Source organism: Girardinichthys multiradiatus, chromosome 14 (assembly GCF_021462225.1).
Source record: "Girardinichthys multiradiatus isolate DD_20200921_A chromosome 14, DD_fGirMul_XY1, whole genome shotgun sequence".
Lineage (NCBI taxonomy): Eukaryota > Metazoa > Chordata > Actinopteri > Cyprinodontiformes > Goodeidae > Girardinichthys > Girardinichthys multiradiatus.
Genome location: NC_061807.1, coordinates 41,777,069 through 41,798,562, shown reverse-complemented (window position 1 = coordinate 41,798,562; position 21,494 = coordinate 41,777,069). Strand labels below are relative to the sequence as shown.

General features: G+C 40.8%; 1 protein-coding gene across 2 annotated transcripts; it reads left to right on the top strand.

The window, feature by feature from the left end:
- The first annotated feature begins 533 nt into the window (after positions 1-533).
- On the top strand, positions 534-13,919 carry znf16l (zinc finger protein 16 like). Of its 2 annotated transcripts, none has more exons than XM_047386912.1 (3): positions 534-2,194; positions 5,964-6,172; positions 12,236-12,610. In XM_047386912.1, exons 1-3 carry the CDS (start codon positions 1,453-1,455, stop codon positions 12,458-12,460), a joined length of 1,176 nt encoding a protein of 391 aa, XP_047242868.1. In that variant the 5' UTR covers positions 534-1,452; the 3' UTR covers positions 12,461-12,610. The 2 variants fall into 2 exon arrangements, with proteins under 2 accessions (XP_047242868.1, XP_047242867.1); XM_047386911.1 differs by having other exon boundaries at positions 537-2,194; positions 5,964-6,176; positions 12,236-13,919.
- The last annotated feature ends 7,575 nt before the right edge of the window (positions 13,920-21,494 follow it).

The following is a 21,494-nucleotide window of genomic DNA, read 5'->3' as shown; positions in this document are numbered from 1 at the left end:
GTGAACCCATAGCAATTCTGAGGCAGCCCACTGCAGTCTTCTTGCAAATTGATGTGTCTATAAACTTTATAGACACATCTTATAAGTCTTTACAGTGTAAAGTACAGTAATATTAACTTCTAAAGTGTGAAAGGTCGACAGAGATGTTTATATTGGTGGCAAATGTCAAAATAAGATCAGTAAAAATACTAGGATTCAGGTTGTCTCAGCAGAACAATGTTGAGGGTTACTCCCTTTATCTGTGAGATGCTATAATGCTATGGTTAATTGCTGTACTGACAAATGATCCAGTTGGTATGGAATTCTGCACTATGGATATAAATCCAGTTGTATTTAAGCTAAGCCTTATTTTTCTGTATCCCTCTTCTAGCTTTACAAGAACTTGTGGTCAACGGTGATGCAAGGCAGTCATGTAATGGAACGTCCCTCCTGGTGGAAGACGTTCTGCACAGAAAAACCTGTGGTTGGATCCCTTCGCTCAAATCTGTAAAACCCAAAATAATGAAGACAATTCCTAAATTTGCATTCGCAGTCAGTTTTTATTAGAAACTAGGTCAAAATAGCTTGATATAAAAAAAATACATATTTTAGTTTTTTCTGTTAGTTTGTACAATTATTCAGTAAAGAAACATGTCTTTTCAGATTATATATTTGATGACCATCATTTACCATATGATTTCTACACATAATACTTTATTCTTCTATTCTTACCTAAAGTATTGCAGTTTCCCAGCATGTTTATAAAAGACTGAACATTTCTAAATGCAGTTGGACTAATCTAATTTTCTTGTCTGTGAATAAATTGAAAGTTCCCAATCTACTTGAGGAATGCAATTCAGATGCATTCTAGGTTTTTAAGAAATAAGGTAATGTTTGTAATTGTGACTGATTTCTTGATGTAATAACACCTGACAGAGTTACATTGATTTCCAATAAATTGTGTTTTCTTGTGCATGGCCTCTTCAGTATTGCTTTTTTACTTTAACTGTACTAGGGCCTCTGTGGCTCAGCATAAAGAGCCAGCTGTAAAAAAGACAGCTGTAAGATTGTGAGTTTATTTCTAGCTTCCCCAAACCACATTGCAAAGTGTCCTGTACAAGACAATTGTGTTCTTTCTTTGGAAATAAAAGAGTGGAAAAGATTGAAAAGTTCAACAGCAAACTCAATTTATAAAAAACTGGGGTAGAAAGGAGCTCTCCAATACAGTCTTCCCTCTCCAAGGAAATGATGGTTTCTAGATCGATCGATAGATCGCAGCCCTTTACAGCAGACTGCCGTGAATTATGAGGATCTCCCGTACCAAGATGGCTGCTGCTTCCACGTAATGTTACAATCAGCAGCCAAGTCACAGCGATATCTTGTTTTGAGGGCATAATGACGTCACATCCGCCGTCAGCATCACCGAGTTAGCTCGGAGTAGCTCTCAGCTTAAACCACTGCTGACGGTCATCCATGAGTCGCAAAAGAACCCCCAGTTTTCTGGAAACAAAGCGGTCTCCTGAGCTCTACTGCGCCTTCATGGACCTCGCCGGGACAACGAACAGAGATGACGACGATTGTATGGAGCTGGAACGCGAGGAGGAGCTCCTGTGCTCGGTCAGCGACATCACGGAGCACCTAAAGAGAAACATAGCCGTGGTTCTGGAGACAGCTCAGGCGGAGATCCAAAGAGTGGTCAGTATCCGGATACAAGTCCTTAACATGGAGCTGCGCGAGAAAAATAAGGAGATTGAAAAGTTAAAGGCTAAGCTTGAAACAGTTCAGAGGGATGGAAGAGATGGCTTAACGAGTGTGGAGCCTTCCACGGAGCCTGGCTGCATGAAATTCCCTTTCAATCCTGGATCCAAGCATACCAGCGTCGATTCTAGGAGAGCCAAATCTGTCATTCCCGAGGTGAAGAGGGAGAACATAGATGCTATTTGTGATTATCTGATGAAAGACAAGAACTCGAAGGGTTGCGGTGAAATGGACGCGGAGCTGGTTAGCCAAGCCAGAGGTGAAAAAGAGGTTGAGGAAGAACCGGAAATGCACTCTCTGAACCTGTGGTCGGACAATAGGGTGGATGCTTCAGGGCCGGTGCGAGGAGACCCCGACTCCACTTCAGATTACATCTTCAGTATGCCTCCCATCGGCAGCAAACGGATGTATGACTATGAATGGGCAGCACCAGGGGCATGTTCTTCAGACCTGAAAGGTAAACTAACTGCATGAATATTTGTTGCTGTGGTAACCTTTATGTTTTCCTGGCGAGATGGAAACATTATAGCAGACTATAAGTGCTTCAACTAACTGATTGATTTAGTGTTGTTATTGATGCTGATAAGTAATATTTGTAAATGTTCATTTAAATAGAATGCAAATTTTTACGCCAGCATATTAATCAATCGTATGTATTGCCTAAACACAAGATCTTATCAACATTACCAGTTTAACCAAAAGAAAACTATGGCTTATATATAACACAATGATCATAATTCAAAGCCTATATTAAGAAAGCGGATGTGTCAAGGAGCAATCACATTACAAAACACAACCCTTTCCTTCCATATATTTTGTCATAGTATTTATTCAAATTATGAATATTTATAGTAAGCAATAGATGTAATATTAGCTGCTTCAAAATGTAGTAAGTAATATTTTTGTGACTTTAAAATCAAATCAAAGCAGGTGCTCATATGCTTAAAACACTGTATGTTAAACAGTTAATAGTAAAGTGTCACTGGTCCAGATCATTCCACGTGGGTCATTCCACGCAACGGGAACAGGTTGGTTCCCATTGACCTGGAGGGCACTGGCCGATCCAGGACTGGAGCAGCAATGAGAAGGTCTTTCCTGTGGCAACACTCTTGTTTCATTGACTTAGTTCATATTGCAGTATCAGGGTCAGCCTTGGTCATTGTGCTGCACAGGATGGAGACACTCAACCAACCATGGCCAAGAATCGTTCTCAAGGCCCAGCAGAAAGAAGAAGTTCAGATTATTGTCTGTGACCTTTTTTGTTTCATGTCCTTTGTTCATTAAACAGATTCTAGTGTAAAGATAAGCTGAGTAAATACAAAAAACTGTTTTCAAATGATGATGATTTCATTCATTAAAGAGAGAGAAGCTATCCAGATCTACCTGGCTCTCTGGGGAGAAAGCAATTGCCCCTCATTAAATCATGAATTAACTGTGACTAACCTACTTAAAAAAAAAAAAAAGCAGAGCTCAATTTCACCATTTAAACCCAGGCACAACTATTCCATGACCCACAGAAATAATAAGTAATCTCTATAGAACTTCTCAGTGAGCTGAACGATCTCAACAGTGGTTGATAGTTTTGTAGCACAAGCCAAAGAGTTGCAGCACGAGTATAAAATCTCTTAACAGATGATTTAAGAGCCCTGACAAAGGAACCTAATGCAAACAATGCACACACTATAATAATAATAACAAGTACACACGTTGTATCAACAGGTACAAATACTTCTGACCAGTGCAAGAAGTATTTCAGCCAAGGGCAGGAAGTTATGAAATATAAGGCGTAAATTCTTCATTAATAAGTGTATACCTCATTTTTTAGATGCTCCTGCTGGCCGACCAGCTTGTTCCTTGGTTTTCTAAAGTACTGCATGCCTCACCTGACTCTGTTAAGGTCAGTGTTGAAGGTTCAACAATAGGAAGGAGACTGGGCAAAATGACATCCATGTAAGGGCTGCAAGGCTACCTGGGAGATTTGCCATAATTGATGGAATCAGGAATTTTGGATGCTGTGAAGCCATCGGTACAGGACCTTAAGCCCAATCACACTTTGGTTGGCAGCAGGACAGTGGTCCAAAGCACAGCAGCAAGGCCACTTCTGAATAACTCAAACAACCAAAATGCTGTTTCAAAGTAGCCATTTTTAAAGTAGAGTAAACCAAAGGTTCTCAGCGGTGATGTTAAAGACTCATTGTCAGCAACTCTTGATGTCAGCTGTTGCTGCTAATGGACAGATTGTTTACCTTAATAAATGAAATCATCAGGTGAAAGCAGATTTTTATATTTACTTAGGTTATTCTTATCCAATGTTAAAATTTGTTTGATGATCTGAAACTTTTAAGTGGGAAATAAAGCCAAAACAGGAGAAATTTGTAAGATGGCAAATATATTTTCTCAGCACTGTAAATATAGTAGATAACCTTTGACCTGTGAAGTCATATCATCTGCTGACACCTGTATCTCTGAATCTCTGATGGCTTTAATACCATCAAGTTATTAGAATATTGATGTAAGTCTTTTTGTTTTACGTGATCAATGCTGTTTCAACTAAACCAAATTACATGAATTCCTCCTACTAATTTTAAAGTTTAAACAGGTTTTCAGTCCAAGACATTGACTCAAAAAGTGAAGCTTATTTTTAACAGCATACCAAATAACCTTTATTTCCCAAATGGTTTTTACACTATACTCAGTATTCGTAAATGTATTCACTATAAGTATTAAATATAAATTGAACATCTGTCCCATGCAGTATATACCTATGTTGAAACACAAAACTAATATGTCTAAATTCCCTTTTTCCTTTGTTCAGTCAATGTTCATTACGTCTTCAAATATGTGAAACTACTGCGTCAACCTTTCAAGCTTCAAATCGGGGATGAATTGTGTTTGAATATTTACACGGAGCTAGGAGCTAAAGCAGTTATACAATAATTAGGAAACAGCATCAATTCAAAACAGTTGAAAAGTATCCTGTTATTCCAAAGATTTTTTTATGAAATAGTCATCAAATATTAAAGGAGCACTGGCTGTTTTCTCCTAATGTTTTCACCCATTTACTCACCTTTTAGTTCGGTTGAAATCATTTTATTAGATCATGTAAAGTTTGAGCATCAGATTTCTCTTCTAGCAATGTCTTTATTGGTTATTAAATAAAACAAATGGCAGCCATTCAACAGCATGTATCCAACCAGATTCTACAGTCTTAACGTCCCACCAGAAATATTATCAGGTAGTAACAAATGATTGAAGTAAAACACAGTGAGAATTAACACTGTACACATATGCAGATGCTAATTTTCAGTTTTCTTTTTATATACATATATATTTTCTTCTTGTTTCACTTCATCAATTCAGATTATTTTGTGCAGATCTACCACATACATTAGGTAAAAAGCAAGGCACTGATTCCTCCAGTGTGTCCTCCATCTCAGGCTCAGGGTCAGTGATTTGCATCCTCATGCCGTATCTACACTTTGTTAATTCATCCCTACTAGAGCTGAAATCATTCACTGAATGATTTAATTAAAAACTAATTCTCAAGGCAACATTGTTTATTTCTTTAGTGGAATTACAAACTTTCTAACTTTTTGTCATTTTTTCCTGCGGTCCTTCTATTAACATTAAGAGCAACAGGAAAAGATAAAAGCTAATGAGAGAAAAATCCGACAAAAGAGCCAAAATGCCTTAAGTTTGGAATGTTATCAAACAAAACAGAATATGGAATGTAATAAAATAAGTAAAAATCAAACCCAGTGTCTATCTTTTATAAAGAAGCGCTAAATGTAACAACGTCTTGGCTGTTAATATCTGCTGAGTTACAGTAAATTCAACTGAAATGACCGTTTTCAGTTTGAGTTGTTTTAAACGGTTAAAGTTAGCTTAAACAGATGGTGTACCTGTGGCCAGCTGTTAGCCATAAACCTTCATATCAATGTTTACTTACTTCCTAACAAGCTCACAGTGATGTGGCATATTTTCCCTACAGGTAAGGTAACTATTATATCTATATTAGGTCAGTCATATTATAAATGTAATCATCAGATGAAAACTGAATTTTGTATTTATTTGGGTCATCTTTCTCTTTATACTAAAAATAATTTGATACTCTGAAACATTTAAGTGTCACAAAAAAGCAACAGAAGAAATCTTTAAGGGGGCAAATACTTTTTCATGGTATGATATCTTATGTATCAGAAGACTTTCCTCTTCTTTTCTCCTAGACCTGAAGCAATCTGAATGTGAAAACACTCGAGCCAGCGTGCTTGAGGACGATGGGAGTGTAGAAGAGTTGTCCAGGATGGAGGGCAGTGGACAGAAGCAAACCCACGTTTGTTTTCCACATGTCCAGCTTTCTGAGTGCTCCTCGAAGCCCCAGAGCCCCCCAGGGATGGAACGGAGTTCCTTGGAAGACAACTCAGACCGGCTTGAGGCAGGTGCGGAACAGACGTGGATTACAAACAATTATTTGTTTAAATGTTAACTTCTTGAAGATTCTACATCCTAATCATTGTGTGTCTCACAGCGTACTCAGTTTCAATTCAATTGAGTTTATTTATATAGTGCCAATTCACAACACATGTTGCCTCAAGGCACTTCACAACAGTCAGGTTCATACATTCCTATTAATCCTAACCATTGAACAGTGCAGTCGGAGTTAGCGTTTTAGTCAAATTGGATAAAAAGTTTTTCTATTTAAGGAAACCCAGCAGATTGCTTCCAGTCAGTGACTTGCAGCATTCCCTCCTCCCGGATGAGCATGTAGAGACAGTGGACAGACACTGGCGTTGACTTTGCAGCAATCCCTCATACTGAGCATGCATGTAGCGACAGTGGAGAGGAAAAACTCCCTTTTAACAGGAAGAAACCTCCAGCAGAACCAGGCTCAGTGTGAGCGGCCATCTGCCACGACCGACTGGAGGTTTGAGAGAACAGAGCAGAGACACAAAAAGAACACAGAAGCACTGATCCAGGAGTACTTTCTATGGGAAGGAAAAGTAAATGTTAATGGATGTAGCTCCTTTAGTCGTTTCACCTAGAAAACTGGCTCAGAGTTTATCTGTTCTTTCTTTCTAGGTGAAACGACTAAAGGAGCCAGTTTTCAAGGTGGGCTGCACGGTGGCGCAGTTGGTAGCACTGTTGCCTTGCAGCAAGAAGGTCCTGGGTTCAATTCCCAGCCAGGGGTCTTTCTGCATGGAGTTTGCATGTTCTCCCTGTGCATGCGTGGGTTCTCACCAGGTACTCCGGCTTCCTCCCACAGTCCAAAGACATGCCTGTTAGGTTAATTGGTAACTCTAAATTGACCTTAGGTGTATGAATGAGTGTGTGCATGGTTGTTTGTGTGTTTCCCTGCGATGGACTGGCGATCTGTCCAGGGTGTACCCTGCCTCTCGCTCATAGACTGCTGGAGATAGGCACCAGCTCCCCCGCGACCCACTATGGAATAAGCGGTAGAAAATGACTGACTGATGACTGACAGTTTTCAAGGTTAGAGTCTGAAAGAGAGTACATATAATTAGTTACAGTAGAAGCTCAGTCAGTAGCCATGTCTAGGAGAGAGAAAGGGTTAAACACTGAAAGACAGGGCCAAGTGGATCATTGGTAGAAGGTGAGCATTAAGTTGCTGCCAGCAGAAGCTTGGACAATTCCCCTCTCCAGAAAGGTGTCACAGGTAGACACAGAGCCAGGCCAGGTGTAGCTTCTAGGAACTGCTGTATAGTTGTTGTTATTCTGGCCTGTTGTGAAAGTGTTCAAATCATTTACTTCTAGAGAAGAATGATAATATGATTTTCAGTGGTGAAAAGCATAATAATAATTATTTAATTTGGACTTTATTTTCTTTTTATTTAATAATGATATGAGAATCAGTGATCCACTCACTGCCAATCCCGTCTCTTGACTGGGATTCAGAAGACGAATCCCAATCGATGGGAAGAAAGCTGGCCATTGTACATCCCAAAGGGCACATGAGATTCCCAGACTCATCCTGCCTCCATTTACATATGCAAATAGATGTAAATAGTCAGTCTCTGCTCTTCCCGATCAGAAATCATGTCTACACATGGGAAGAAGACAAACCTAGAGGAATATGAACTGGAGACACATCTAAATGAGACTCAGTAGCTGCTAATGTTATTAATGTGCTTAACCAAATATCCATTAAGCATGTGCAATATGGTTTTTTTTAAGCTTATGGTGTATCCATACCTGTCACTGTTGGTATGCTTTAAATGGACCAGAGTTGGTTTCCCCCCTTGGTCCGGACCTTTTGTGCAGGTGTGAATACACCCTTAACTCAGTATCATTTAGATGTTATCAGGTTCCAATAAAACCTTGTATGAAAGTATCTCCCTTTTCTCTGGTTGCTGTCTTTTTTTAAATTATGAGAGGAAGAAGGGTGTGAAGTTCTCTGTGTTCCACTTCCATTCTTATTCAGCTCCAAATCAGAAATGCAGAATATCCCAGAATATTCCCTCCTTGGATTATTCCACCCCACATGACTCCTCACAGCGCCCCATTCCAAGACTGGCTGCCCTTAAACCGCTGTGTACATACTTTAATATGTGCTATCAACAGCTTCTAAGCTCACCCTCTGTCTACAAAAGGGACCAATAAGGGTAGAAACTTCTGTAGCCAGCCTTTGAGGGGCCTTGGGGCTGCGAACATTTTCATATCCAGTTCATTATTGATGCATCCTCACTTTTTACACAAGTCCCTAGTATTTCATTGTGTCAGCTCTTATACAAATCATTAAGTGTTAACCACTGGAAGGCTCCTTTATAGTTACAATGAATGAATGATTTAAAAACGTAATACAACTAGCATCCGAGCTTTTTCCTTACAAATGCTACAGTATCTCATTAAAGTGAGTGCACATTTTTATGCATATTTTATTATATTTATGTATTATATCATTTTTATGGGGCAACACTAAAGATATGACAATTTTATACAATGTAATATAGTGAGTGTACAGCTTGTATAACAGTGTAAATTTACCTTCCACCCAAAACAACTCAACACGCAGCCATTAATGTCTAAACCACTGGCAACAAGAGTGAGTGCACCTCTAAGTGAAAATTTCCAAACTGTGCCAAAAGTGTCAATATATTGTGTGGCTTCTTGGACCTGGAGTTCACTAGAGCTTCACAGGTTGCCTCTGGAATCCTCTTCCTGTCCTCCATGATGACCTCACGGGGTTGGTGGATGTTAGAGACCTTGTGCTTCTCCACCTTCTTCCCCGCCGTTTTTTTCTTTTTAAATGCACACTACAACAACACGCATCAACACCATATTTGAGCTGGCGGAGGCAGGCATGGGGTCTTTTCACACCCCCGTTCGCTATTTCCCATCTGTGGTCGGAGGCCGGGAGAGGGAGTGGGCCCTCTAGTCGGGTCAGGGCTGGGGGGCGGGTCTTGGGTGGGAGTGGGTGATTGTGGCTGTGTGTGCCTGTACTTTTCTTTTTTTTTTTTTTTGCGACAGGTTGGGTCTTGGACTGCTCCCTCTCCTGGATCAGCTTCCTCCCCGCCACACCGCCTGCCGGTGGTTGGAGTCTCTGCCCGCTCGTGTACTTGTGGTTCTCGGTGTCCGCGGTCGGGTGCTTTGGTGTATGCTGGCTCACTCCCGGTGGCTGGTTGCTGGGGCCTGGCCCCCTGGGCTCTGTCGGGCCTCTGCTTGGGGGGTGGTGTGTCCCGGGGTCTTGGGCCTCTGGGTCCGTGCCTGGATCTGCTCGGGCGTGGACGGCTGACAGGCCCCGTCGCCGCGGCTCCCTGGGGCTTCTGCACTGTCGCTGCTGGGTGGTTCTCCTGGGACTCTCCACTGCTCTTCTCTGGGGGGTTGCAGTAGTCCCCGGCAGTAGTTGTCCTGGGGTTCCTGTGCTTTGGGGGGCCTTTGGATGTCTGTGGCTCGGATCTCCTCAGTGTCCGTCCAGGGACATTGGGGCAGGTCTGTGGGTCCTCACACTCGCTATTGCATATTTTTGTGGAGAAACCTTTTATACAAAAGCGCGTCCACACTCATACTCACAGGTGTTAAGCTTCAGGTACTGACAGATACACAGATGTTCTATTTTGGGCTGCACCTCAAACTAAGTACATTTTACATTCAGAATTACTGTGTACTATTTTCTTAAAAAAAAAAAAAAACAGCTGCAGGTGTATAAGCAAGCAGGGTGTAATCTTTTATTCTCTTCATCCTTCTTTCCTCCACTCTTTTTTCCTTTTCTCCCCTTTTTCCCCCATTGCTCTCTTTTTTGAGCTTCTTCTTTCCTTTTCATTTCAGTCTCCGTGTCCGTAACAATTGAAATATTCCCAAATAAGTTTATAATAAAGTTTCTTCTATAAATATCAAGCAGAGCTTTAAAGCATTAGCTGTGATGCTCTGCTTGTGAAAGTAAATCTGTTGGGCAATTTCTTGGCACTCAGACAACAATTCTGAGCGCTACTCTGCCGGACAGGACACGGTAAATAAAATAAAAAAATAAAAAATTTGGATGCTCAGCTGATCGGGACAGCTCTTTTACTTAGCGCTTCTCCTGATACGATCTCCTCTGAAAAGGTTTGGTTGTAAGAGATTTCACTGCATTGTTTAACTCCTCCATTTTGCTTCTGTCTGGAAAGTGCAGGAACATTATGGAGGCCACACAATATATTGACACTTTGGGCACAATTTGTACATTTTCACTTAAGGGTGTACTCACTTTTGTTGCCAGCAGTTTAGACATTAATGTCTGTGTGTTGAGCTATTTTCAGGGAACAGCAAATTTACTGTTACACAAGTTGTACACTGACTACTTGTTAAATGGTGACTACAACGTATCATAGTCATATCGTCAGTGATGTCTCATGAGATTATATATACAGGTCCTTCTCAAAAAATTTGCATATTGTGATAAAGTTCATTATTTTCCATAATGTCATGATGAAAATTTAACATTCATATATTTTAGATTCATTGCACACTAACTTAAATATTTCAGGTCTTTTATTGTCTTAATACGGATGATTTTGGCATACAGCTCATGAAAACCCAAAATTCCTATCTCACAAAATTAGCATATCATTAAAAGGGTCTCTAAACGAGCTATGAACCTAATCATCTGAATCAATGAGTTAACTCTAAACACCTGCAAAAGATTCCTGAGGCCTTTAAAACTCCCAGCCTGGTTCATCACTCAAAACCCCAATCATGGGTAAGACTGCCGACCTGACTGCTGTCCAGAAGGCCACTATTGACACCCTCAAGCAAGAGGGTAAGACACAGAAAGAAATTTCTGAATGAATAGGCTGATCCCAGAGTGCTGTATCAAGGGACCTCAGTGGGAAGTCTGTGGGAAGGAAAAAGTGTGGCAGAAAACGCTGCACAACGAGAAGAGGTGACCGGACCCTGAGGAAGATTGTGGAGAAGGGCCGATTCCAGACCTTGGGGGACCTGCGGAAGCAGTGGACTGAGTCTGGAGTAGAAACATCCAGAGCCACCGTGCACAGGCGTGTGCAGGAAATGGGCTACAGGTGCCGCATTCCCCAGACCTGGGCTACAGAGAAGCAGCACTGGACTGTTGCTCAGTGGTCCAAAGTACTTTTTTCGGATGAAAGCAAATTCTGCATGTCATTCGGAAATCAAGGTGCCAGAGTCTGGAGGAAGACTGGGGAGAAGGAAATGCCAAAATGCCAGAAGTCCAGTGTCAAGTACCCACAGTCAGTGATGGTCTGGGGTGCCGTGTCAGCTGCTGGTGTTGGTCCACTGTGTTTTATCAAGGGCATGGTCAATGCAGCTAGCTATCAGGAGATTTTGGAGCACTTCATGCTTCCATCTGCTGAAAAGCTTTATGGAGATGAAGATTTCATTTTTCAGCACGACCTGGCACCTGCTCACAGTGCCAAAACCACTGGTAAATGGTTTACTGACCATGGTATCACTGTGCTCAATTGGCCTGCCAACTCTCCTGACCTGAACCCCATAGAGAATCTGTGGGATATTGTGAAGAGAACGTTGAGAGACTCAAGACCCAACACTCTGGATGAGCTAAAGGCCGCTATCGAAGCATCCTGGGCCTCCATAAGACCTCAGCAGTGCCACAGGCTGATTGCCTCCATGCCACGCTGCATTGAAGCAGTCATTTCTGCAAAAGGATTCCCCACCAAGTATTGAGTGCATAACTGTACATGATTATTTGAAGGTTGACGTTTTTTGTATTAAAAACACTTTTCTTTTATTGGTCGGATGAAATATGCTAATTTTGTGAGATAGGAATTTTGGGTTTTCATGAGCTGTATGCCAAAATCATCCATATTAAGACAATAAAGGACCTGAAATATTTCAGTTAATGTGCAATGAATCTAAAATATATGAATATTAAATTTTCATCATTACATTATAGAAAATAATGAACTTTATCACAATATGCTAATTTTTTGAGAAGGACCTGTATATAGAGAGAGAGTGTGTGTGTTTACTGTTGTGTTTATTTAACCAAAATATTAATGTTTTTTTTCAGGCCAGCAGTATACAAGTCACACCTACATCTGTTCACTTTGTGGAACCTTTTGTCCTGACTCTGTGTTTCTGGAGGATCATATCAAGCTCATACACCCAGATGCTGATGATACCCAGGTCTCCAGGGCCCAAAAGTTCATCTCCTCAGGTGGACCCACTGTGGAAGATGGTAGCAGTGATTCTGTTTGCATTGGAAAGGGGACTAGTGAGGGCAGCCCAGGAATAAGCTCTGGTTTTAGCATTGGTCAAGGAGGGGGACCTGGGAAAAAAGAGATTAAAACTGATGGGGGTTATGAATGTGGGGACTGTGGTCGTCATTTTAACTACCTTGGCAACCTACGGCAACACCAGCGCATCCACACAGGAGAAAAACCTTTTATGTGTCCAGAATGTGGCGAGAGATTTCGCCATGCCGCCCGATTAAAAAGTCACAGATTGGTTCACAGTGGTGCCCAGAGCCCTTTCCCTTGCCCACAGTGTGGGAAAGGTTTTTCAGTGCTTTCTGGTCTCAAGAGACACCAAAGGGTGCACACTGGTGAGAGTCCATATGCCTGCCCTGAGTGTGGTCGATGCTTTAAAGAGCTAGGAAATCTGTACACACACCAGAGGATCCACAGTGGGGCTACTCCTTACTGTTGCCAACAATGTGGGCGCTGTTTCCGCCATCTAGGTACATATAAGAGTCACAGGTGCTCTCCAGCACCATAACCCACCTTTAAAGTACACTGATCATAATAATCATGAAAGATGAAGTAAAGACAAGTTGTGACATAGACCCTGAGATCATTTTTGGTTACTTTTACACAGTCTAAGACAGTGGGATGCACTAATAATTTGGAAAACACGGTTAGAGATGATCATAAAGCGTCTCTGAAAATGTTTTTACCTGTCTGCAGACATTAAGAGAGCATGTTTCATTAAACTTCCTAGTTCATTTTTGACCTGTAGCAACATTCTCAGGTACTAAACAGTCACTTATTTTATGGGTTTTATCCAGATCCCACTGTATATCCCATTAAAGGGGATATACCGATTCCTATTAAGGCTGTAGGTATTTTCAGGTTTTTGGACTGTATGCCTTTGTGGTCTATAATTATTTTGGCAATATTTTACTTGTGACGTTTCCGTGTGAAATAGTACATTTCATGAAACAATGTTCATAGATTATTTCAAATTTATTTGAAACCACAAATAAAACCGGTAAGATATTTTATATGACATTTCACATTGTTGACATGACTTTCCATGTCTGTATGCATTTTAACACAGTATTGTACAATGTAGTGAAAGGTTTCCTTATGTACATGACTGAATTCTTACATAAGCTCACTGAGACAAGGCTTAATTTCTCCTGAAAGGTGATAGTTTTGTACCATTATATGCACCTCACTGAACTGGACCAGAATGAGTTCACAAAGAAGATTACAGATATCTGTTAAAGGCTACGAGATCATCTCCAAGCATGCTCCTGCGACTGAAGTTGCCAAATAGGAATCAGGGAAATCCATCCACAACCATTGTATTTGAACCATAATGGGCTCCATGGAAGAAGATGAAGGAGGCCTCCACTACTGACAGAAAAAACATAAAGCCAGATTTGCATTCACCAACATGCATGTTGATGAGCCCAAAGTATCCAAATCCAACTGGATGCCATTAAACGTTTGCCCGTTTTAATTCAGACATAATGGTGTCAGTCTTGTTTTTATTACTGTGACAAATTACTATGAAATGTCACTGTCGTTAATTCTGGCATTGAATTGTTAATTACAGTTTCAAAGCACTGCTGCAGCTTTTTATCGTTTCACGTAACATGTTCAAAATGTCTAACCAGCTTTGAAAAGTTTAAAGTGTATGTGAGCATCCATCGATGGTGGCGATGATAAGGCTTTATTCTGAGAATGTTTGAATAATACAGAAACACAATGACAAAATATTCACGATCTTAACATGTTCAAAAGGTACTAAGAAGAATAAACCTGTTCACATTCTCCACTATTATAAAGTATGCTTAAGGAGTTTGTTTAAGAGAATACCTATACATATATACATATATATATATATATATATATGTTTGAGTTTGAAGTTCTTATTAAACTGTTATGCACCCCATGTGCCCAGCCCATACAGGTGTATATGACACTGTTAACAAGTAGCCATACATTAACAATACAATAAAGAAACAATAAACTGTTTGTCGTAGCATCCGTGCTCTCCCTATAAATTTTGCCAACATGAGCATATCTCTCAAAAAGCCAATTCAACATATCACCATCTGATACCCAAAACAAATAAGGATTTTTACACTGGATCATCTCAGACATTCTCAGGTCATATGTTGGACAATAAAACAATGAAATTCGTCTTTAACAACATTTAAATCACATAAAACACAAACGTTCCTCCAATAGCCCTTTATAATGCCCAACCTCAACAGAGAAGCAAAACACCTGCTCTCAGCCGAGCACAAGGTAGGTGCATCCTGCATGGGGTGGGTAATGACTGCTCTATGTAGGCTGGTTATGGACCCCTCGTTTTTCAAGACAGGGAGGGGCTGCTGCTCAGAGGGCAGAATTCACGGGAATTACTCAGACATGCAAGAATCAAGCAAAATACCACTTTGGGCATGACTTTGATAAAAGTATAGCATTATAACATAGTTAAAAGCTCAAAGTTGATTTTGTACGATAAAGGTTCTTTTAATAAAACGATAAGTGGTTATTGTGCTTATCTCTACATATATACAGGTTAATATACTTACACCTAAAAACAGCCATGAAACACATACTCCCCAATACAAAGATGTTTCATGCGCACATTTATTGCCAATACAAGAACTAAACAATCACATAGCTAAGGTAAGACTAATTGTGATGACAGGGCTAATCATGTTATTTTCCACTCAGGTTTCTGAAGACTACATGTTTTGCTGGAATGGACCATACAACTATCAGGTAGACACTGTAACTGTTCCAGAGATCGAACTGGCCCGTGATCTCTCAGATGAAGAAGCTACCTTGTTACCAGTTACAGTTCTTTAACTGAAGCTGTTGGATTATACTTTGAGACAGCGCCAGTTTTGTCAAGAATCTTTGACCGCTGAAATCCAACACAGGAGACTAATATCCAGCACAAGGTTTTTATTTAGCAAACTGGAACAACCATTTGCATTGGCATCCATTTATTTTGTTTTAGTTTTGTAAATAAAAAAGTCTAAAACATTGTTTGCTGTTTATTATTGTAAATAAAACCTGTAATTAACTAGGTTGTAAAATAAAATGCCTTATTTTAGCTTAGTGAAATGACAAAAACTGAATTATTTCCACACTGAACAACCTTAAATAGTTTCCCTGAAAACACACAAGTCCAAATCCTGTGTGTGTACTATTTATGGTAGACAAAAGAACCCTCTCAAAGTCATGGTAGGTTTTGAATCGTGAATGCAGCTTCACTGTTTCAAAGCATGTGGAGGAGGTGGGGTAGGTGCCCCCAAAAATCTCTACATTGAGCTCTGCAAGCATCATATCCCAACACACCCTGAATGTCATGAGCTGGGCCAGTGTAGCTGATGAAGCTAAAGGTAAGATGCATTAAGAAGAGGGTTTAAAAGAAACAGTTGGTTGAAATGCTGTATTGATTCTGTTTAAGTTGATATTTTTGTGGAAAATTCTTTTAGTGTTCAGAATTTTTCTTTACCTCTCCTCTCTGACGACTGTGTTTTGGTTACTTAAGAGCAGATGGATCTAAATTCATTATCAGGAATTTTATGGTTAACACTCCCTGAAGTGTTGTATCTAAAGGGATGGTAGATGGGTGCTCTCATAAATAACCTGGTTACCTCTGACCCGGGGTGGGGCCTAGGGTCCCTATTTCTAAACTCTTTCAAGTTGAGAGAACACCCTCATTCTGGTATAAATACTGTTTGTGACTTCTGTTCATTGCTCTGCTTCAATGACTAAACTCAGTGACAGAGTCTTCAATCGCTTAAATGCCGTTGAATAAATTTATAAAGACAAAGACCGGTCTTTATCTTGTTAATGAGTTGTCTTCTCTCCCACTTTTATAAGAAAATCCACAACAATATGCACGTAATTGTTTTGTGGCTGCATTGTCATTACTATGGCTCTGAAAAGTCTAACACTTTTACCCGTACTCGTCGTCTTCCGAGACTCAGTAGAGACACCCAGACTTCTCTCTCCCCCAACACCTCCTCCAGCTCCTCCGGAGAGAGGCCAAGGCATTTCCAGGCCAGCCGAGAAGCATAGTCCATCCAACGTGTTCTGGGCCGTCCTCTGGGCCTCCTCCCGGTGGGATGTGCCTGGAACACCTCTCAAGGAAGGTGTCCAGGAGGACGCACACATATTAATATAAACATGTGTATATATTAGCAGTTGATCAATAGATCAATTAGTTCAGTTACTGGGTTAACTATTATAAACCAAACAATGAAACATTAAATGCATCAAATTAAGCAACAAATATTGCTTCACTCAGGGAACTCACCCATTGTAGAACAAAACACATGAACATATCTGGATGCATAAAATGAAAATGAAGCAGTTTAACTGGTTACACTTCCACAGAAAGAGTTTTTTTTGGACTTGCTGCTGCATTTATCACTGGCTTTTATTGCACCATCTGCTTATGGTTCTTGGAGCTCCTCTGGGCTTCGCAGCGGACCAGACCGGACCGGAGTAGATACAGTGTGAATCCAGTGTTACAGCAAATACAGTGCTGAGTGAAACAACTGACCTCTGACATAATTTCTCTTGTGAATTCAGAGGTTTCTTGTTCGTTACCAAAAAGCTCTCCGATCACAGCAGGCTGTGCTTGGTGGGACCAGCCCATCTGTCCCTCATCAGTTTCCCAGCTCTGATCCAGGTAGGTGTGATCCTCTTCACTTCAGGAAAATAGTGCAAACTAACAGCTGCTGTTGTTGTAATCCTGCCACCACCAGCAATGCACCATTTCACAACATTAACACTGTTTTTAATGCAACTTGGCTTCTACTTGAACAGTTTATCATTGATGCTCGCACATGAATGACTGGAGATTTCCCTTCTAGTCATTTTTATCACTTCTTTAATCTTAATATGTCAATGACTGCCCAATTCCTTCGATATTAAGATACTTTCTTTCAATTTCTGCATTTGTGAGAAAAAATGTGTCACAGGCACTTTAAGTTGTACTACAAAACTGGTTAACAACTCAATGGGTTACCAACTCTAGATATGTGTGCACTCATGTACACCAGGTGGAGCTGTATCGTAGGGGAACGGTTACATTAAAGAGGAATGAAGAAAGCTGGTCACAAAAAAGAAATAAAATACAAAATATACAAGAGTATAGACTTACCAATATCAGGGTTATATTGATAAATCATCAGTGTAACAATGTTTTCAGTAAATTTCTATTTCAGTGTAGTCTTTAGAAAGATAAAAATGTTTTGCTTCTAGGAGTCAGAGATAATATCAATGTCCTAGTTAAAGCATTTTGTGATTACACTGGGATGTAAAGCAGTCAATAGATAATAAATATATATCAGGATAGACGGAGCTTGAGCATCCCAGCCATCACCAGATCACCTGTGCAGCTCACTAACATTCAGTGGAAGAATTCAAACCAATATGAAAAGCAGCACATGTCACACAGGAAGAGGATGCAGCCACCAAAGAGGAACGAGACAGCACACCTCCTGGAAGCTCCCAGCTGCAAAAAAAAAAAAAAAACAGACATTTATTTGTAAAATATTAAACTCCGGCACCTTATGGTGGTTGGCAAACAAATAACACACCGGCATGAACAGCTATGAAAAATTGCCCTTTCAAGTAATGCAAAACAATAAACATTGTGATATTAGAAAAGTAATGCTTGAGAACCATTTCGGATCCAAGTTAAAGCTTCAGAGATCCACCTCAAGGAGTCGATCCACCTGGTGTTTATCAAGGAGATAAAGATGGCTAAACTTGATAAATCAGTTTTGACTATGTTGGAGCTATGCAACAAATGTTTTTCATGTACTTAAACAGGGTTACCACAAGGATGACCTGCTGCAAAACCTAACAAATACTGTGTTTTTTTTTTTATACCTAAACTGATGTAGAATGTTTATGTGCACAACTAAGTGCGCATTGCAACATTCTGTAGTGCAACTTTAAGAAGTGACATAAAAACAGATAGGGCTCCCAGCTATCATTAAATTTAAGGAAAGGTGGACAGAACCAAACCTTTGTGTCAGTCTATGAATTTTTCAACAGTAACAAGGTAGTTAGCTTATTTTGCGCTAAACTGAAACAGCGTTAAGCTGAGTGCAAACATCACTGGTACTGGAGAAAAATCAGCTAAAGTCCAAGTCCGGGCACCTCCGGGTTTCCCATAGCTTCTATGTGGAAACTTGAATGCACTTTAATGGTGGATTCAAGTACATCTCATACACTCTATTGTCTAAGTATTAAAACATCTCCAAAGTGATTTAAACCTTTTTTTATTTTCAAATGTGTGCACAATCTTACTAAACATTCCTAAACAACATTGATCTTCTTCCAAATGGTTTTCTTCCATCCATATTTATGTGTGTGTGTGTGTGTGTGCCCCTCCTTGAACCGCCACCTTAACGTGGTGGAGGGGTCTGAGTGCTTGAATGATCCTGGAGGCTAAGTTGTCTGGTGCTTAAATGTCCATGGTGGGGTCTCCCATGGCAAACAGGCTCTGGGTGACGGGTCAGACAAAGAGCGGTTCAGGATGCCTTCACGAGGACCGCACAATCGAGGCCCGTGACGTCGCCCGGTACGGTGGATCCGGGCTCCCACCCTGGAGCCAGGCCTGGAAGCGGGACTCGTCGGAGAGCGCCTGATCGTCGGAGTGACCATCAAAAACTTAACTTGTTAAAAAAAATAAACATTTTCTTTCTTTAACTGATGGATGGTAGACTTGAAATACATTAAAAATACATACATCTGGATATTAAAGTCATGAGAATTTGAAGTCCACATTAAGACAAACTGTAATGGTGATCATAACTGTAGCATGAACAGTGTTTTCTGATTCATGTTAAAATGATCATGTCATGTGAGTCATGATTTTATGGGAGAACATGGACTAAAACGTCATGTCTTTCAAAACAGCCTTGCATTTTGAAAGTGTTAGTGCATGCCAGTGTGCTGGAGATACTGCCTGTCCTGACTGCACAGGTCTGTAAATGTTTTGGATTCTGATTTTGTCATCCTAAACCATTAATGAATAAAAACAAGAGGTCCTTAATTTTTCTGTCTGAAAGTAAGAATGAGCAGAAAATTAAATTAGATTTAATTTTTATTTTAAAAGAACAACATAAAATCACCAAAGAGAAGCAAAAAAAAAATTTTATTCATATTCTCCAACCATTTCAATGTGAATTCTGGAGACACAGTTTAGTTCATCCATGGGATAAATGATAAACACAGAGCGGAGATTCTTGATGTGCGAGGATCCCTCCTGCTTCAAATGCTCCACTATCATCCCAAAACTCAACAAACCCACCATCACAGGATTAAATAACTACAGGCCTGACGCCATGTGATCATGTAATCCTTTGAGTGTTGAAGCACCTGAAGGACATCACAGGCCCCCTGCTGGACCCCCTGCAGTTTGCCTACCGGGCAAACAGATCGGCAGATGATGCTGTCAACTTGAGGCCACACTTCATCCTGGAACACCTCAAACACCCAGGGATGTACACCAGGATCCTGTTTGTGGACTTCAGCTCGGCCTTTAACACCACTAACCCAGACATCCTTCACCAGAAACTCACCCAGCTCAAGGTCCCGGCCTCCACCTGTCAGTGGATCACCAGCTTCCTGGAGGACCGACAGCAGCAGGTGAGACTGGGAATCATCTTCTCCCACACAAGAACCATCAGCACCAGCGCTCCCGTGGGGGGGTGTTCTTTCTCCGCTCATTTTCTCCTTGTACACAAATTATTGAACCTGATCAGATCCGTCTGTGAAACTCCTGAAGTTTGCAGATGACACAACTGTCACTGGTCTAATCCAGGACAATAGCAGGAGTTGGATCGGATGATCCACTGATGCAGTCAGAACCATCAGGAGCTTAACCCGCTCAACACTGTGGAGCTGACAGTGGACTTCCAAAGAACTTCTCCCACACTTCTTCCCTGCACCATCTCACCATAATTAACAACACTGTGTCTACTAGATGACTATTAGTTTCTGGGAACCACCTTTCTCTGGACCTGAGGTGGTCCTAATACATAGAGACTGTTCAGAAAAAGGCTCAGAGAGAGACTGTGTATCTTGAGGCAACTCAAGACATATAACCTTCTACAGGAGCTGTTGGTCATCTTCTACACTGCCATTATACTGTCTGTCCTGTGCACATCCATTACTGTGGTTTGACTCATCCACAAAACAAGACAGATCCAGACTGCGCCCAACAATTAGGTCTTCATAGAGGATCACCAGAAAAAAGGCAGCTAATATCTCTGCAGACCTCATAACTTTTGGAAAAGTTCAAACAGTGCAGCATACCACAGTGCTTAGAATTCTAGTACTGGTTTCTCACCAAACATGTTAATTCTAGGGAGAGAGGATCATCAACTAAGGAACAGTATGAGCTGACCCTCAGCAAAGTCCACAATATAGTTCAGCAGAAACATTGTGAATTATGTCTACAAGTCATGAAGCTCAGGGCTTGTAGACATAAGAACCACATCCTCTGCAAGGATATATATATACAGGGGTTGCACAAAGAAACTGAAACGCCTGTCATTTTAGTGTGGGAGGTTTCATGGCTAAATTGGACCAGCCTGGTAGCCAGTCTTCATTGATTGCACATTGCACCAGTAAGAGCAGAGTGTGAAGGTTCAATTAGCAGGGTAAGAGCACAGTTTTGCTCAAAATATTGAAATGCACACAACATTATGGGTGACATACCAGAGTTCAAAAGAGGACAAATTGTTGGTGCACGTCTTGCTGGCGCATCTGTGACCAAGACAGCAAGTCTTTATGATGTATCAAGAGCCACGGTATCCAGGGTAATGTCAGCATACCACCAAGAAGGACGAACCACATCCAACAGGATTAAATGTGGACACAAGAGGAAGCTGTCTGAAAGGGATGTTCGGGTGCTAACCCGGATTGTATCCAAAAAACATAAAACCCCGGCTGCCCAAATCACGACAGAATTAAATGTGCACCTCAACTCTCCTGTTTCCACCAGAACTGTCCGTCGGGAGCTCCACAGGGTCAATATACACGGCTGGG